We start from the raw sequence: 12,130 nt of genomic DNA on the forward strand, positions 1-12,130 counted from the left end.
GGGGTGCTAGCTTTGTGTCTCCCTGGTCTGATAGGGGGAAAAGCCGCTAGTGCGGGGTTGCCTCACCCCGTTTGTAAGTAGGGATCCAATGTAAGTCGGATCCATGTAACCCGGGGACTGCCTGTACTGCTACGGTTCAGTTGGCACACCCCACAAATTCTAGGTTCCCAAGCGCAGTTAGCAAAACTATCCTATCCTGTCTTGGTTACAACAATCTTGCAGTCCACTGAGATGGAGGGCCACTCATGCAACCCATTCACTAGCCTAGGTTGCCCCTCACTGACCTAGAATAGTGATAGAAATGTAGCCGTGTTAGTCTGGTGTAGCTGAAACAAAATACAGGACTATGTAGCACTTTAAAGACTAACAACATCATCATCTAATAAACCATCTTGTTAGTCTTTAAAGTGCTACATAGTCCTCACTGACCTAGACAGACAAAATCCTAGAGATATGATCAGGCTAATCCTAACAGACCAAAACCTAAACCTTCTATATAGCTGAGCTTTTTTTCCCCGTTTGAAAAATATAGTCGAAATCTATAAAAAGATCCCTGAAAAGAGTTGACCACTCTCTTGGTCAAGTCTAAATGGCTTCATTTTCTGACTCCCCACTGTCAATATATTAGTTTAGCATCTGTGATCTACTAATTACACTGTTTACGCAAGGTGTCTTTAGTCAAAAGTCAATGTCCTATTCCATTAAGCCTTCTCCTTGAATATAGTTGAGAACATTTCTAAAAGAAATACAACCAGTGTTTTATTAGATTTAAAAAATAAATCTGACATTTCATGGACTTGTACCTAAATATACATCACGCCTAGGTTTCTTCTTTATTCCATTTTAACTTGGCCATTAGCAAACTGAGCAAGACAAGCAATAAACAAATGCTAAATATGATTAGAAAGAAAAAAGGATAAGGAGACTGGAAAGACTAACACTGAAGGAAAAGTTAAGCGCTTATATAAACAGCCTGACTACGTGGGGACACAATAACCATGTGCAGGCAGGGAGAAAGAAGAATTAATTTAGCATGGCTGAAAGTTATGGGATTAATTAAGAAAAGGAAAATTGAAGTTGAATATCCAGGGAAACTTCATAACAGTAAAATATCCCCAGCCCCACGAGAAAGTGGGGAAAGCCCCATCACTTGACATATTTAAATAAAGACTGGATGAGGAACTGGAAGAAACGTTGAAAACAATACTGAACTGGACCTTAGAGAATGGACTAGATGATCTAATAGGTATTTCCCATCACTAATTTTATGATTAAATTTGACAGAAAAATCTTCTTAATCTGTACAGCAGAAGTAACTTTTAAAAAACAACAATACACCTATACACTTTGTTTTTGCATCTCTCATATTAAGCACATTTAGAAACTTACTTTTCCCCAAAAGCTTTCCTCCAGAACTCTGCAGCATCTGCCTTGGTGATCCGGAACGTATCTCCTTGGAAGAGGCCGCTCGGGAAAATACCTTTCAGTTCTGCCAGCATATGGCTAAATATCAGGGACAATTTTGTCAGGTTACGCCTGCAAGAGATCACAAAAGCAAACGTTTCTTTTAAAAAAGAAAAATGTGGGTAAGTCAGCCAGATGAAAAATAGCTTGAAGGAATCCAGAAACTCTAGCCCGATTATAAAGCTCCCATTTAGGAGTATTTTTCAAACATGCATTTATAGTTCTCAGCACATAGTGTCTAAACACACAGCACCAAAAGAGACTGACATTCAGAAGTGCTAGATGAACAATGACCAATTAACTAATCCTCACAACCTCTGAGATAGGAGTAGTAGTTTAATCTTCTTTTTGTAGTTAGGAGAAAGAGGTTAATAGATTTGACCAAGGCTACACATCAAGTCAGGTTGCAGAGCAGAATTAGAATTCAAGAGACCTTGACTTCATGTCTTGTCTTCAAGTCCTTAAACCATATTTCCTGTAAGGGAAGCTACTTTACACCCTACCACCTCCCTTACCCTTAAAGCCATAAGCCTCTCCTGTTTCCTCCACCCCTTAAAGGAGCCACCATAGCAAATCCTGGCTAAGAGCAAAAGCCTACACTGAGGGCGATGACATGACAAAGGAGAGAGAGAGCTCTCTGCTTCTGTAGATTATGAGTGATTACTTGCTTTCTTCTCTCACCCGCCCTTTGTGCAGGAAGGCTCCTTTTCTTCTCTTTCTTCCCACCACCTATGGGTGTTGGGAAGGACAGAGCTGCTGACTAGGAATGTGGGTTACCCTGGAGTTTCTGTTCTCCTCCACACCGGAGACAGTAAAGAGCTGCTGGCCTGACCAATGGTGTCAGGTAGAACAAGGACACTGCTGTTTTGATTAAGGTTTTTCTAAAGACAACGTAGGCAGGTGGCTAATGATCAGTGAGTTTCAGCAGCACTGCTCAGCAGCCACAGTAGGTGGCATAAGAAGCACCCCCACCTAACAAATAAAAATGCCTTAATTAACAAAATAGTGTGAAAGCTGGACATGTTATCTTTAAGGGCAGCTCACTAGATAAAACTCCATTGTGTCCCGGTCCACCCCACTTTCTGCATCTCCCATTGGCCGGGAATGGCAATCTGGAGCCAATGGGAACTGCAAGAAAGCTGCACCTCCAGATGCAAAGGTAAGTAAAGGACCAAAGGCCTGCCAGAGGCTAACCCTGGTCAATCGCATGCAGTCTGTGGCACTTATTGCCCACCTCTGCTCCAGATGCTGCAAGTCTGTACAGTTTTCTTTATTGTACAGAGGTTGGGTAAAGAATACCTGCACAAGTCTACAATTAGAGGGGAATATAGATTTACTTATTAAAGCGAAGGCTGTTTTTATGCAAATCTTGCTTTAGTAGTGCAATATGATTTCTGAAGACGTGGCAAGTGCAGAAAACTTATATTAACATGCAGCAGCCTCAGTAACTCAACCTTGCATTTTTAGAAAGATGGGCTGCCTCTGCAAAAGTAAGAATTTTACCAGCAGCATTTCTAAGAAAGGAAATTTGATGGTGAAAGTCTGACATGCCAAACGTTGTGGCAGTACACAAAGATATTAACTGATGAGATACTTCTCACTAGTTGAATCATGTTTGGAACAAAGCAAATAGTAGAAATTTCATATGACCAAATTCAAGTTATAAGCAATAAGTGATACACAGGATAAGTTCTGAAGGGTTTTTTTTAATGCATTTTGTGTTTCTCCTTTCAGCTGTTTGAGCGTTTCACATACTGGATTCACCAGGATACAGAACACTGTAAAAAGGTTAGGTTGCACATACTCAAAAGGACAGCAAAAAGTACTTCAGAGCCCTGCAAAGTGTAAAGTTTTCAAAAGCATCAAAGCAACACAGGTGCTTGAGACTTAAGCTTCTAAGCCACTTCAGTGCTTTTGAAAAAATTCCTCATTTCAACTGGGTAACAAAAAACTTCTACAAAAATTTTCTAAGTGTTCTTGCTTTCTATAGCAGGTCAGAAGAACAAAGTACCCCTGGACTCTAAAGTAGGAGGCTTTTTAGGCTACTAGGGGTAAGAGGATTCAATTAAGTCCATAAAGAACAGTGTGGTTTGGATCTCTACAAAAGAATCATGACAGGTTCTTTTGTTGACAGACCCTAGAAAAGCATGGGACACATGAGTTAAGGGGTACATCTAGACTACAGGCTTTTGTTGACAGAAGTTTTGTTGACAGATACTGGATGTAGAGCATCTAGACTACATCCAGTTCTGTCGATAAAGCAAGCCACTTTGTCGACATGACAGTGTAGATGCAATAACACCTTCTGTTGACAGAACTCTGTCGACAAAAGGCGTTATTCCTCGTAGAACGAGGTTTACAACTGTCAACAAAACTGCTGAGTTCTGTCGATGTTATGTTGACAGAACTCAGCAGCAGTGTAGACGCAGGTATAGTTTTGTCAACAAAAGTTCACTTTTGTCGACAAAACCCTGTAGTCTAGACACACCCAAGGCGTCCCATTTGTGGAACCTGTTCTCTCTGACAGCCAAGTGAGTTTACTGACCTTCATCGGATGGCACAGTATTTTTTTTCCCCAAGCATATGCATGATTAAAGTCAAGTAATGGTTTAAATCATACGTAGGAGTAGCGAAGGGGTGTTTCTATTAGGTAGTTCTACTGTTCGGTGTGAATCTGCATTTTAATTGAGGAGATGCCTAGTTGCCACAGAGGAAGACCATGTAACCAACTGAATAAATAAAAACAACTGGAAAGTGAAGGACTAGAACAACAACAGTGTCAGATAGAAGAAGTGACCAAGATAACACAAACCATCAGCAAATAGAGGGAACCTTCTTGTGAAAATCAAGTGTACATCGTAACAGAAAAAAGTGGTATCTCACCTCACAATGGTGGAAAGATTTTCCAGGAAATATCATCATCAAGTTGAGCAAGATTATTAGATCAGCTAGCTTGGTAACACTAGTTTTCTGGTAGGGAAGCAGCACAGTTTATGACTCAGGACATATACACTGTGGGTTATGAAGGGTTGGGAGAAAATTTCATGTCCCCTAAGACTACTGACCTCCCTGCAGTTGGCAGGCAGGGTTATGAATGTTTGAAAAGGAACACAATATCCTAACAGCTTGAGGGGTGAATAACCTAAAGGCCTTGAAATAAAATAAAATTACGTTTTTACACTTTTCAAACCTACTCTCAAATGCTGATCTACAGAGTAAACCCCTTCCAAAACAATTCTACCAAGGATTCATAATCTCAGCAGCAGTTGGAGCTATTGTCACTTTCAGACAAATGTCAGTAAAATCATCAAAATGAAAGGAGGGAGGGAGGGCCTCTCTAACAGCTTCTCTGAAGAGAGTACTGAAACACACCGTTCTTTGACATATGACCAAGTGCTGAAACACATCAACTGCCCTTGCTTTGCAATTACACAAATTAATAGAAAGAAATAAAAAGTTATGTCACCTTTGTAAAGAAATAATGGCCTAATTACATGACAGCAAACAGAGGTTAGCAGTTGATGGCATATCAAAGATTGGGTTGTAATGGTTATAACTTATTTTTAATATTGGTAACACTGGTAACTCTTACCCTCACCACTGCTTCAAATACAAAATATTTACCCAAAACAACCGGAAATAACTATGACAATTTGAGTTCTGCTGATAAAAGGTAAAATTTTCAAAAGCGCCTAAGTGACTAAAGTATATAAACAACACTGGAAGTCAATGGGATTCGGGTATCTCAGTTATGCATTTTAGAAAATTACACGTGTGCCGGAGTCTGATCTTGCCACTACTCATAGTAGATTCAGTTGCAACAGTAAAACAAAGCTTCAGATGTAAATTTGCATGATGCTTCTGTTCAGGAATTACCATTAGGTTAACACTGCAGTCTCTCTCACACAGAACAATTGACTACCAGGAAATTAAGCAGTCTCCAGACTGAAAGAAGAAAGGTTCAGATAACTAACAACTTCAACACTTACTAAAAAAGTTCCAAGTATTTTATTAGCTAATAGACTTCTTCAGCTGTAGCCTAGAGTCACCATTCTTCAGGCAGGAACAGATTGTTTGAAGATAGTTTAATAGGTAAAATTACACTTCAGTATTACTAAGTGCAGCTTGGGTAGTTGCAGTTTGAATTGTGCTTTTAGTTTTGTTCCCTTTAATAGTATTCAGTCTCCCAAGGGGCAAGTCTCAAATCACTTTTGAAGAGGGACTAAAAAGAAAACTCATAGTAAATACAGTTTGGCCAGGTAACCAAGTAGGTCAGACAATTAATATGTGAGATAGTTTTAAGCCCTATGGAAGGTTTTGAAGACTCAACAGATTCTTCCTCTTCTCTCCCTTCCCTATAGTTATGCTACTTCCTTCCCACTTCATGACTGTTTGGCTCCACATGTCTCACAGGAAGTCAACAGGTCAGTCAAGTATTTCCAGTCCTACTGAAATCCTTCACAGTGGCCTCTCTGGGGCCTCAGCGTCTCCCAGTTTGGTTTTCTGATGCTGGTCCCCTCTGACCTGTAGCAGGCTGTTCCTTTCCGGTTTCCTGTTTGTTGGACGAGAGCACTGTTCCACTGTAAGAGCTCCGTCTTGCAGAACAGTCGATAGTAGAGGCAGATTTTAATCTCACTATTTGGGGGGTTACATTTTACACTTATTTAAATTCCACCTCTTCACACAAATAGCCAATGACTGTGTAGTTCATAAGCTGCTTTTTATAAAAGTGTTTCTAAAACTAAGGTACTGTTCTCATCTTGCTATTTTCTTCCAATACTCTTTCAGTGTTAATAAGAGCCTGGCACTTGTCTAACATATTTCCTGTGCAGCAGTCTGCATCAGGAAGACTGCTCCAGAGGATGATGTGTGTAGTTTTCAATGCTAGGCACAGCTAGAATAATTTCAAGCATGCATACAATACCCATCATTCCAGGAAACTTGATCCATTGATATTGCACCAGACTTTCTGCAGCATGGAAGGAGTTAAAGGATGCAGCGTAAGTTTAGCCAGTTCCACAGTTCTTCATTTCTCTTTTTTAAAATGTCTTGAAGACTTAACAGTGGCTTGCAGTGTATAATTTTTAGACCTGCCTTAGCATTTGTAGCCTTCACTGACTCACTACTCATCATCTGTATACATAGCACTCAGAGTACCCACCAAGGGATATTAAAACACTTACAAAGTTCAGCACCTTCAATAAACAGACTGCACTTTTACACGCAGCAACGTTCAAATTCACATAAAATTAAATAGGTGATTACAATACCAACCTTGGCTGTAAAATAAAAAAATCTAAACTAAAAATAACTTGATTAACATAATTATAACATATTTAGGATAAAATTATCTTTAAAGTAATTTTATTACATTGGCAACACAATTCAAGGCTTGGCAGAGATCCTACATGAATAATTCTGACCTAAGAATATAGTTCTTTGGAAGGAAGTAATTATGAGGAGTAAAACCAAGTTATTGTACAACTCCTGCCTACGATGAATTGAAAGTTAAGTGGAATATTAAAAGGGAGTATGACCTGGAAAGGTGGCTAATGACAACAAACTAGACGTGACAAGCAAAAGAGTGCTTTTGAAAAAGCTCCAGAAGAAAAAAAAAAGTGAAACTTGAGAAGAACTCACTTTTTTTACTCTTAAAAAAAGGTGAGGGAAAGAAGCCTGACAACATGCTGGAAGAGTCTGACCTCTAAATATTAAGTTTAATATATTAAAGGCTCTAGGGGGGGAAAAAGCCTTGATGCAATTCTAAAACAAAGAGTAGCTGGCTCCTAACTTATATTGTGAGGAAGACGGATACATATACTGAGGACAGCCCATCTAGTTCATTTCCTTCCTGCAAACATTTGTTTACACAATACAAGGGTCCATCCTCAAAAAGGATGGCTAGGAAACCAGAACATTTAGCCAAACAAAAAGGTAACAGCACTTTGCCATCACTGTGCTATTGCCCAACAGTACTAAAGATTTCTATTTAAAATAGTTTATTGTAACCCAGTTGCTTCTGCTCAGTTTTGAAATACTGCTATGCAAGTACCGAATGTGGTCTTGAATGTGTGACATCTTATCTGCTTTCACAGAAGAATGTGTGATGTTAACATTCACTGGTTGAGACGGTCTTGCTTGCTCCTTTGCAGTTTTGCTTAAATAGCTCATTGGAAGATTTTATTCAGAACTTTACATGTCCAAATAACTAATAAATTAACTTATCCTCAATATTCCTGTGACAGAGAGATGTTTTCCCAAGTTTACAGATGGGAAAGCTGAGGCAGAGACGAAGTGACCTGTCAAAGGCCACATAGCACGTTAGTGGTCAAATACAATCACACCACCTTCCAATTCCTAACTGCATGTTCATTCCTTCAGAGTACAGTGTATCTCTGGAGAATGCTGCAAGAAATTGTGCTTATATAAAAAAAAGGAAGCAATATAGGAGAAAACCTTACTGTTCTCAAGGGATTTAGATCAGCACCAAACCACACAATCAACACTAGAAAACATTTATACAAAGAAGTCTCAACAAGTAATATGGGTACACAGCAGCACGCACCCAAATTTAGAACTGCTACATCCAAAAAGTACTCTGTCTTTTTAGGTGCTGTACCCATCGCCTACATATGATGTTTACTCATACTCTGTTATGCTTAATATCATGCACAGCAATTTTGCACAGTCTTAGTTGGTAGATCAGCTAACTGCTTTGATCAGCTACAACTTGAGAGAAAGCTACAGAAAATTTGAGAAACTGGATGTTCCTATGACAAGAACAGAGTTTTGAAGATCTATATTAGGAAACTTTACTTTCTCCCCAAATGTTTAACAAATACTTTATGATTACATCAACTTGTGTCAGAGTTTCCCAATGTTAAAAAACAAAACAAAACACAAAAACAAAACAAAAAAAAACCCACTAACTGTCTCTTCTGAGCTTTACAATACCCTAATGAAATAAGTGTCATCCTTTTATAGCTGGGAAAACACACACAGAGGTTAAATGACTTAACTCATGTCGCACAAAGAGAAAAATAGAATTCACCTTTTCCCTAGCTTCCAGTCCTCTGTTAACATGTGTGGGTTCAAGACCTTAGTATATTTAGAAAAACTACAGGCAAGTTACTCTAAAATTAAGCTATGTTGCAATTTAATATTTTGAAGGTTTAAGGATTCACACATTTGAAATGACTTTTTAAAAAAAAAAATCCATCAGCATGCGTGTGAAATTCACTTTACAGATGCCAACAAAAAGGAAGGCTCTCTCAGGTCAGATCCTGTCAAATTTTACTGCTTATATGCCAGATATTAACAGTCAGACAGACTTAGATAAACGGCTGCACAGAATTCCAGGAAGAAAACGGTATGCCATCTCCTACCACTATAGCAGCCAACAACTGCGCTCTTAGCATTAATATAACTGACCTTTACACACAAATGCTGAGTAGGAATGCTTAAAGAGATCCTGAGATGACATTTATAACTCAATGGCAACTTCAGAGTCCTCTGCACACAGTAATCAGTTTTAAAAATAGATACAACGGAACTACTTTCAACAAAGCTTCCAACACAGGAAGTGAATGACATTCCATTTAACTACTACTGACTCAACAGCAGAAGTCACCTCCAGAGTAATGTGGAGCCACATATCTTTAAAATCAGAAATACTTCTACAGACTGCTGTATCACTTCCACAATCCACCAAGATAGACATTTTAGAACCAGCAAATTATATGCCCATACTATACCATTTTGAAACTCTCACCTAATGTTTCATTGATTGTGTGGATTGATTCATCAAGCCACCCACGAGAAAAAGGAATCTGGCATGCTCATAAGAGGCAGTAAATTAGATATCAAGAAAAGGTATAGCTCAAGACACCCCTCTCCACTTTCTTGCAAAGTTTCTAAGAAAGATACATTTAAAACTGAATATTCATTGTTTTGTTCTTTGCACAATTATACAATTTGTTCTGCATTTGTTCCTTCTGGTCACATGATCTTTTTTTTGGTACAGGACAAGGCTTCAAGACTTTACATTCTCTCCAACTCCCTTTTCGTTGTGGTCATCAATGTCAATAGTAGTAAAGAATCTTATTTTAACTGCAGGTCTATGGCTAAAGAGTGATGGTTTACTAGTTCAAAGTTTTGTCTTCACGGGAAGCGTTCAAAATCTTCACACTTAGAATACACATGTTAGTGCGGTTGGAAAAAAGCACTCAAAAATAAAAGCTAAGATAGCCTCACTTAGGGTTTAATTATAGCTTCCCAAGTCACATTTCAAAAGACTACAAAATTTTAAAATAGGCTAATGCCTTTCATTTTACATATGTTCTATAAACTTTCTATAGAAGCACACATTAAATACATTTACCCCATACGTTCACTTACCCTTACAATTCACAATCTCCAAGAGCAATCCAAACGTATAAACAGCAGCACTGATTAGCAACTATTTATTAAGGGTACAGGACAACAATATTATAAGCAAAATACTGTTAAACAGTGAAGGTGGGAACATTTGACTTATATGTTATGTCTGCGTATTAGGGATGTGAATGGCTAAGTTAACAGGGAGCAGCCCCCCCCCCACGTGAAGGGCTGCTCCAGCTTTGCGGGGCCAGAAGTGGCAGCCCTCCCCACCCCCGGCTCCCAATTCCCAATTCGCATGGCATGTGAGCCAGCAGTCCCGTCCCCCCGCAGCTGCTGCTTCTGGCCCTGCATGAGGCTGCCAACTCCCAGCAAATGCTGTTCATTAGCTGTCGACATTTCTAAAAGCTGTGGAGTGTAGACAAAGCCTAAACCAGAGACTAGACCGGAGAGTTCAAACCTGCCTCAGAGGATTTACAAGGACAATAGCATCACAGGTTAACAAATGCATTCTGAATTATGGTAGCAAGACTTCACCTCTGACAGTTATACTCTCTCTTAGCAACATTCCTTGATATACCTTACTTAGGCCGCTTACCCGCTGGATTACAGTTAGAACCATATTCCAGTGGAGTATTAGTGTGACAATTTGTTGCAATACTAGAATCAAGTAATTATAACTAAAAATCAATTCGATCATCTTCTCCCTCCCCACCCAAAACCCTCCATTTTCAATTCAAATAGGTTCTGCTATTCCTACTCAAGCATCTCCAGATTCACAATCTCTTCTGCCCTCCTTTGAACTTGAGGATGGGTAGAATCTCCTTGTTCGTGCACAAGATCATTAATAGACTTCCTGAAGCATGCAAACACGTCATCCCTTCATGGAAAAGCTTCTTTATCCAATGCCACTCTCCACTCATTCTCTTTTTTCAAACCTGGTCAAAACACAGCAAAAAATTTTGCTTCAAGGATAAAAATTCTCAAGGATTTAAAATCCACACTACATCTTTGAATAAAAAGTGCAGAAGACCTGAAAATAAACAATCGAGATGGTCCAAAAACCTAAAATCTAGGTCAACTTACAGTCCTTGCCATACTCTAGATTTGACATAAAAGCATTTTTGTTCATCCTACTGTTTCAATGCTCTGCCAACACCACCATTTCTTCTAGCCATGCTTTTTAGAGACAGCCAGAGGTCAATGAATCTCACAGTCAAGTCAGTGGTATGCCAACTAGAAATGCAACCTAATCCCCATTTCATGAAGATGGAGATTGGAGAACAGGTTTGTGAATTTGTTCTGTACCTCATAAGGTAATGTTTGACAACAGAGTTTGAACCTCTCTGAACAAAACTTTATGAACAAAACAGGAAGGCAAGTTCCAAAGCTGCTGCTACCAACCTGGCAGCTGATCTTACATTATAGGTTGAACTTCTCTAGCCCAGCACCCTTAGGACCTGACCGGTGCTAAACCGGAGAATTTGCTGAACCACAGGAGGTCAATATTGTCTTACAGCATTACCAACACTTCCACTGCTTACTGGACTGTTAGAAGACATTTAGGGGTACATCAGAGCTACATAACAGCACAGAACACAGAGCCAGGACCGGTGGCTGTAAACAAACTGCATCGGACCATGGGAAACTTGGCCACTCCTATGGTAAGTGGACATCTGGCTAACTAAAATCATGCTGGACCACGGATATTGCAGGACTAGAGTGTGCCAAACTAGAGAGGTTCAACCTGTATTAGAAAAAAGCTGTTTCTTCAGCAGCATCCCTAAGGATGTTAAGTATTGGGTAATTGACTAATCAAATAGTCGAATTTTGCATTGATTATTCAATTAGTCAATTTGGCTTTTGAAGTGTAGCAACAGTCCTAACGCCGCACGGAGCCTGGGATCAGCAGGGGAGTCCCCAGGTGATTCCAGGCTCTATGCGGCACTGCCACTTTTAAATGCCACGTGCAGGCAGGTGACACCCCAACTAGCCCAGGGTTGCACGCGTCTTTTCAATGTGGCAGCTCTGTATGGAGCCCAGGGTCTGGCCCCAGGCTTCAAGCGGGGTTTTTTTTTTCCTCTGATAGAGGTAGCGGGTGGGAGGGGGGGAGGGAGAGAAGAGAAGAGGAAGCGACTAGTCGACTATCCTATCAATTATCTGATTAGCATTTATTTGCCAACTAGTCCTTCACATTCCTACAGCATCCCAGGAGGTTGAACTAAACTTCACCTACCAAAGGCACAATCTGTTGTCAAACCATTGCAACAGAATCCAAAACATGACACAT

At 39.7% G+C, this 12,130-nt stretch overlaps 1 protein-coding gene across 2 annotated transcripts in view; it reads right to left on the bottom strand.

The window, feature by feature from the left end:
• Nucleotides 1–12,130, bottom strand: part of CBL (Cbl proto-oncogene) — a 57,975-nt gene that overhangs the window by 22,783 nt on the left and 23,062 nt on the right. For both annotated transcript variants that reach the window (XM_075909358.1, XM_075909359.1), the window contains exon 3: nucleotides 1,390–1,536. In XM_075909358.1, coding sequence (XP_075765473.1) covers nucleotides 1,390–1,536 — 147 coding nt within the window. The remainder of the gene's footprint in view (nucleotides 1–1,389; nucleotides 1,537–12,130) is intronic.

The sequence above is a fragment of the Pelodiscus sinensis genome, chromosome 26 (assembly GCF_049634645.1).
Source record: "Pelodiscus sinensis isolate JC-2024 chromosome 26, ASM4963464v1, whole genome shotgun sequence".
Lineage (NCBI taxonomy): Eukaryota > Metazoa > Chordata > Testudines > Trionychidae > Pelodiscus > Pelodiscus sinensis.